At 35.3% G+C, this 7,107-nt stretch overlaps 1 protein-coding gene across 1 annotated transcript; it reads left to right on the forward strand.

The window, feature by feature from the left end:
* The first annotated feature begins 371 nt into the window (after positions 1-371).
* LOC126727741 (ankyrin repeat-containing protein BDA1-like) lies at positions 372-6,314 on the forward strand. Its single transcript, XM_050433659.1, has 5 exons — positions 372-965; positions 1,087-1,097; positions 2,868-3,099; positions 3,264-3,295; positions 6,089-6,314. Exons 1-5 carry the CDS (start codon positions 372-374, stop codon positions 6,312-6,314), a joined length of 1,095 nt encoding a protein of 364 aa, XP_050289616.1.
* Positions 6,315-7,107: the final 793 nt, after the last annotated feature.

The raw sequence follows: 7,107 nt of genomic DNA on the forward strand, positions 1-7,107 counted from the left end.
TTTGATCATATATTATTAATGTTTGATTTTAATGACAAATGAGAATCCATCAAGTCTTTCTCATATTCTTTCTCAAAAAAAAAAGTCTTTCTCATATTCTAGGCAATGTAAAACATGATCAAATTTGAAAGTCGTCCAATCTCCACTAATTGTCAACACCACACGGTTTATAACTGACAACTTTTGCTACAAGGAAATTCCGTTGAAATTTCATTAATGCCTGCTTCGTCAATTGCTTGCATGATAAAAGAAGTGTAGGGCAATGGATTATAATATTGGTATGTGAACTACATTCATCTATTTATATGCTTCTATTTTGGAATTTCAGATAACAACATAAACAAAACAATCCACCTTCCCTCACAGAGAGAATGGAAATAAGGCATGAAGAAGATGATATACAGCTCTACAATGCATACATGAGCGGGTGTACAACCACATTATATAGGTTGATGCGTAAAGAGCCAAGCATCCTTAATAAAATTTCCCTCACTTCTTTGAGTGAAACTCCATTACATGTATCAACTTTAGCTGGCCACCTAGATTTCAGTCGAGCTCTTCTACTTCTAAAACCCCAACTTGCTGTCGAGTTGGACTCCCATAGACGTTGTCCCCTTCACATGGCTTCTGCTGAGGGCTACATAGAGATCGTCCAAACACTGTTACATGCAAACAACAATGCATGCTTCATTCATGATCAATATGGTAGAATTCCTCTCCACTATGCAGTTATGAGAGGACGAATTGAGGTTGTGAGTAAGTTGATCGTTGCGCGGCCTGACACAACTCTAGTTGTGCTCGATGAGGGAGAGACCATTTTGCACTTATGTGTCAAATATAACCAATTAGAGGTTCTAAAATTGTTGGTGGAATCTATGAGTGACGAAGGGGATTTTTTTAAGTCCAAAGACCATAAAGGTGGCAACACCATATTGCATCTAGCTGTGATGCTAAAGCAAGTTGAGGTATGTTTTAGTTTATTAATTTCTTATATTATATTTGAGTATATTACTCCTTATGAATTATTTCTTTTTTGATTACTGACTATGTTAAAATATTCATATGCTTGGTCAATATTTGGTCAAGCTTCACGTGAGGTAGTAAAGACAAATTGACAATAATGGGTGGCACATGTAACATTATCAGATGCAACCCTAATATTTTAGGTCTTTGAGTTAAGTTTGGTGTCAAACATGATGTACAAGGCAAGGTGTTAACTCTTTCAAACTTAAGATGTAACCAATGACAAGAATACGAAATGAAAAGCCAAATACCTACACTAACAAAAAAAATAATTATTTAAGAAAAAAAAAAAAAAAAAACTCTGGTTTGTTTGAGCTTAATTTCTGGAAAGAATTTTTTTTTTTTTTTCAATAATTTGAAGAAGTAGAACCTCTCTCTCTCTCTCTCTCTCTCTCTCTATATATATATATATATATAAAAGATGAGTTCAAGTTACATCTGGTATATCTTCATAAGAGTTACACCTTTTTTAGACCATTAATTTGTATTAGATCTAAGGGTGAAAAAAACACTCATAGTCATGTATTTATTGTTCCCTAACTATTAGTAACTAAGTCATTAATTCTTCTTTTTTTTTTTTTAGGGGATTAATTCTTCTTATTAAAAATAGAAAAATAAAAAACAGAATTAACTCCATTACATGTATCAACTTTAGCTGGCAACCTAGATTGCAGTTTCGTCTCTAAGATACGAAACTGCAATCGCTAATATATAGTAAGTAATTCAAATTTTAATTTTCTTTCATAGAAATGTGACATTATAGGTTGTGTGGTCCTCCATTAGCCATTATACCAGATTGGTGTAATAAATTAACTGCTGTACAAGTTCAGAATGTCATTTCTTTCTCCTTTTTCTTTTACATACCTCTGTGTTAATTTCTCGGGACTGAAATTTAAACTAAGATCATTTGTATTTGATTGCATTTTATGAGTTTATGTGATGAAGTATATATATATAAATATATATATATATTTTAAAATTTCTCTGTTGTTATTGGATCATATTCATTCCATTTTGTATGACGTTTGCAGTCAAATTCCCTCATAAATATTGAGATTATCAAATTTAAATATGGTAACGATTTAGACCCTAAGCTCTAATTCAAATTTTGAGCTAATTTTTTTTTATATATATATAAAAAAAAAAAAAAATTACACTTTACTCACCTTTGATTTGCTAAAAAAACACTTTACCTACTTGTGATTTAAAAAATGGCACTTTACTTACCTATGGTCTAATCTATTAACCAAACGTTTACCCACCTTTGTCCTACCGTTACTCTAATCCTATTTCACTAAAAACAAAAAACAATAACAATTGAATCAAAACACTTTGGAGAAAGAAAAAAAAAAAGCTTCCTTATCTTTTATGGACCCATCATTACCATTTACATAGGCTTCAGCCCAGCTATCTTCGTTGCCAACCACTCTCTCGCACACAAAGCTCTTATTCAAAACAGTGCAGTTTTCGCTGACCGCCCAGCTCCTCCACCTACAGCCGTGATCGTATCTAGTAACAAACACAACATCAACTTTGCTTCTTATGGTCCCACATGGCGACTCTTTCGTCATAATCTCACTTCAGAGATTCTCCACCCTTCGCACATGAAATCTTACTCTCACACGCGCAAGTGGATCTTGGATATTCTCCTCAATCGCCTTCGTTCCAACACTGAATAAGTTGTTAAAGACCATTTCCAATACTCCATGTTTTGTTTGTTGGTTCTTATGTGTTTCGGAGACAAACTCGGTGAAACCCAGATTAAGAAAATCGAAGAGGTTGAACGTCGCTTGCTTTTGAGCTCTGGTCGGTTTGCTAATTGCTATACTCAATTTTTTCCCCAGCATTGGAAGGATTTTATTTCGTAAGCGTTGGGAAGAGTTGTTTAAACTTCGGAGAAACCAAGATGATGTGTTAATTCCTTTGATTAAAGCAAGGAGGAAAGTGAAGCAAGAAAGACAGAGTAAAACGAAAGAAGGCAAAGAAAATGACGATGAGTTTGTTGTGTCGTATGTGGACACGTTGTTGGATTTGGAGTTGCCAGAGGAAAAGAGGAAGCTTGAAGATAAGGAAATGGTTAATTTGTGTGTTCAGACCAATTACTGAATTGCTTTCTCATAAGGCTCTTGCATTGGTCTATTTGCAGCTGTCGTCATCTTCTGAGCAATCTATCAAGTAAAAGGAAGCTTTTTTTTTTTCCTCAGGAAAGTGTTTTGATTCAATTGCTATTGTTTTTTTAGTGGAATAGTGTTAGAGTAACAGCAGGACAGAGGTGAGTAAACGTTTGGTTAACAGATTAGATCAGGTAGGCAAAGTGCCATTTTTTAAACTACAAACGAGTAAAGTGTTTTTTGAGAAAATTACAGGTGGATAAAGTGTAATTTTCCCTAAAAAAGAAGAAGAAGAAGAAGAAGAAGCTAATCTACCAATTTATAGACCAATTGTGTACATGATTAGCCAATTACCAATAGTAGGCATGGACAAACAATAAAATCAGTCCAATCACAGAAATTAAATACACAATACCAATTTCAGCATGGTTCAAACTCAGCCAAGAGACGTTATTCACTGGGAAGCTCCAGTTTCCCCTTGGTATATATCTCTACGTCTCTAAATACAAAATAAAAAATATCTTAATTAAGGTAAATTACAAAGTTGATCCTTATCCTTTATAGCATATCTCAATTTCATCCCTAACCTTTTAATTGTGTTAATTTGGTCCCTAACTTTTTTTAATATTGTGTTAATTTGGTCCTTGCCGTTATCTCTTGAATGGGAAAAGTTGATGTATCAAACGAAATAATAAAGAATGATTTTCCATGCCAAACTGCTAACTATACCACCATGTTAGATTAAAAAAATAAAATAAATTAAATTAAAAAAATAAAAAAGTAAAAATAAAATAAAATAACTCAAATTGAACTTTTAAATGACAACTGGCAATTTACTAATCCTACCATTTAAAATAAGCCCACTTAATCTATGTAGTTTCCTCATCTTCTTTTCCTCACCTCACCTCTCTTTGCAACATTGCCACCATCACCTAAGCATGAGAGACCCATCGTTTAAAATAAGCCCACTTAATCTATGTAATTTCCTCATCATCTTTTCCTCACCTCACCTCTCTCTGCAACATTGCCACCATCACCTAAGCATGAGAGACCCATCGATGCAAGCTTTGATTCAACCCAAGATTCCAAAGAAAATAAATCCAACACTGTCTCCCTTCTCTAGACCTATTACCCAGTAAGATTAGAATTTTAAATAAAATAACATTGAAAACAACTTTCCAGATCTTTTAAATTTTATCATTGTTAAATATAACAATATAAAAATCTGAAGACAATACAAATATTAATTCATTCGAATCATATAGACATTTACAAATATAGATCACAAACAATAGGGAATATCACTACATTGCAGAAGCATTATGCCCAATCTCCAACAGCAAACAATCTCAATCGGCAGCCTTGTTGCTCTACTTTGCATCTTGTCTTATTGGGTAATAAAGTTTGGCTACGCAATCGGCTTTTTGGCACCTCCTATCTCTAGCTGCAAACCCATCCACACCATCTTATAATTTCCACATCTTCTAGTGATCAACCCAATGTGTGTTCCGAAATTTTTTGATGTTGGTGAAGTGGACGATGGGGGTGGACGACAAAAACTTCTGAATTACTACTTTTAATTTGGTTTTTTTTTTTTTTTTTTTTTTTTTTTTTTAAATATGATGTGGTGGTATACTTACCAGTTGATGTGGCATGAAAAATCAATTTTTATTATTTCATTTGGCGCATCAGCTTTTTCCATGCAAAAGATAACGGCATGGACCAAATTTACACAACATTAAAATGGTTATGGACTAAATTGACACAATTAAAAAGTTAAGGACCAAATTGAGATATAGTGTAAAAGATAAGGACCAACTTTGTAATTTACCCAGTATCTTATGTTTTTAAAAAATAGAGAAGGCTTCTATTCTATGAAATAGATTTACTAATCTATTCCTAGAAAGGAAAATTATTGTGTACTCCCGGAGTACCATAAGTGCATACTCTCTCCTTTCACATAAATGGTGGTTTCCACTAATTAAATTCATGGTGGGACCTACTATTTATGTAAGAGGGGGGAGTACGCATTTATGGTACTCCGGGAGTACCTAATAATTTTCCAGAAAGGAAAATAGATTACACATGGTATAAGAGTATTATGAGGAAACAATTATGCACTAATTATTTATATAAACTTATCTATTTTTAGGAAATATACATTGAATACATTTTAATTTAATGAGCTATGCATGACATAAAAATATTATGAAGCATAAAAATGATGCACTAGTCATTTTATATAAAGGTTGTACAACTTTTTAAAAATATAGGGAGTTTCTTAGTTAAATATAGGCAAAACTACATTATTGGTCCCTGAAATTTACCCTGCGTGCGCAATTAGTCCCTCAAGTTTGAAGCGAGCACAATTAGTCCCTTAAGTTTTAAAATTAAGTTGTATTGATCCTTTTACTAACTGCTGTTAACGGTGTTACTTACGTGGCTAACGGAAAAATAACTAGACATTTTTTTAAATGATATGGCATGTTTTTAATTAAAAATTTTAAAAAAAAAGTTTCCACAAAATTGAAAAATCATATTGACTGGATTAAAAACAAATTTGATATTTGTTTAACAAAGACACGACAGAAAGATGGGAAGCAAGAGATTGACAGCTGCAAAAAAACTCAAATGGAATTTCCATCACAAGCTCTTTTTTTATAATTAAAATAATAATAATAATAATAATAAAATCTGGAAAACCACTCCACTGACTAATTGTCCATCTCCCCCACCACAAATTCGTTGGGCTTGTGTGTTATCATTTTAGCCAAGACTTACTCTTAAGTGATTTTACTCTTTTTTTTTCGCAACTTTCATTACAAGAAGGAGAATCCTAACGTTGAATCACAGAGCTACACCACCAAAATCCAAAGAGATTTTTAAGAAAAAGAAAACAAAGATTTATTTTCTTGTTCTATCTCAGTCCTTCTCCTTGTCTTTGTTGCTCTCAGATCCTTCTCTTCAATCTCAGATCCTTTTCTTCAATCTGATATTCCAGCTAGCCAAAATGACGCCGCCGGAGCAAATCCTTCGCCTACAATGCTCAAAAACTCAGCGAAACCGCCGGAGCAACATCCTTCGACCCCTGTGCTGGAGCAACATCCTTCGCCATCGCCCTCATCCCTTACGCCGCCTTCCTCCTCGACCTCGGCAGAACCGCCGTGCTCACCACCCTAACCGTCGGCCTCATGGTCTCCTACATCCTCAATTCCCTCAACTTCAAACCCGCCGCCTTCTTTGATGGTTTTGATGATTTTGGGGGTTTTGATGGTTTTTATTCTTTGTTTGATCAGCGGGTTAAGGGAGAGTTTGATGACTTTTCGTTTCGCTGAATCCTCGCCTTGCAGTTCCTTAGCTACGAGCTTCAGCACCTCCAGGGCCTCCACTTTCTTCTTCGTCTCCCCGTCGGTGTCTGTCTCCGACGAGGAGCACTCCGGCATGTTAAGAAGATCGGAGAGCTTCTCCGACTTGGCCTTCTTCGGCTTCTCCGGCGGCTTCGAGACCGATCTGGTTTCTGCGACGAAATCGCTCTTGGGGCGGTGGCGGGAGCTGCCGCCGCCGCAGCTCATGGCGTTGAAGAGTTTGCGGCGGAATGCGGAGCCGGAGAACGAGGTCCATATGCGAGAGTGGCCGGCGGTGGTGGGGCCGTCGAGGACTAGAGATCCGACGTCGTTTCTGTGACACTTCGCCATTCAGTCTGATGACGTGTGAGCCGAACTACATTGCACACAGAGAGAGAAACAGTGGAGAGGAAATGAGTGTGTATACTAAATTCTGATATATTTTTATTTGTGGCTGATGATGGTGCACGGTCTACAGTGGCTATGCTTGATGATGGTGGATTGATCGTTGTTAGGAATTTAAAATATCAGATTTGTTTTTAATCTGGTCAATATCATCTAACGTGGAAGCTTTTTTTTTTTTTTTTTTAAAAAAAAAATTAAAAAGATGCCACATCATTTTAAAAAAT

Source organism: Quercus robur, chromosome 5 (genome assembly GCF_932294415.1).
Source record: "Quercus robur chromosome 5, dhQueRobu3.1, whole genome shotgun sequence".
NCBI classification, from domain to species: Eukaryota; Viridiplantae; Streptophyta; class Magnoliopsida; order Fagales; family Fagaceae; genus Quercus; species Quercus robur.

What these genes read in the sequence shown, in the direction of transcription:
- LOC126727741 (XM_050433659.1), top strand. Translation starts at nt 372, where the DNA reads ATGGAAATAAGGCATGAAGAAGATGATATACAGCTCTACAATGCATAC. An exon ending in AGCTTGAAGATAAGGAAATG is followed by an intron (nt 3,100 to 3,263) that starts GTTAATTTGTGT and finishes TTGTTTTTTTAG; the next exon opens with TGGAATAGTGTTAGAGTAAC. An exon ending in AGAGTAACAGCAGGACAGAG is followed by an intron (nt 3,296 to 6,088) that starts GTGAGTAAACGT and finishes TGTTGCTCTCAG; the next exon opens with ATCCTTCTCTTCAATCTCAG.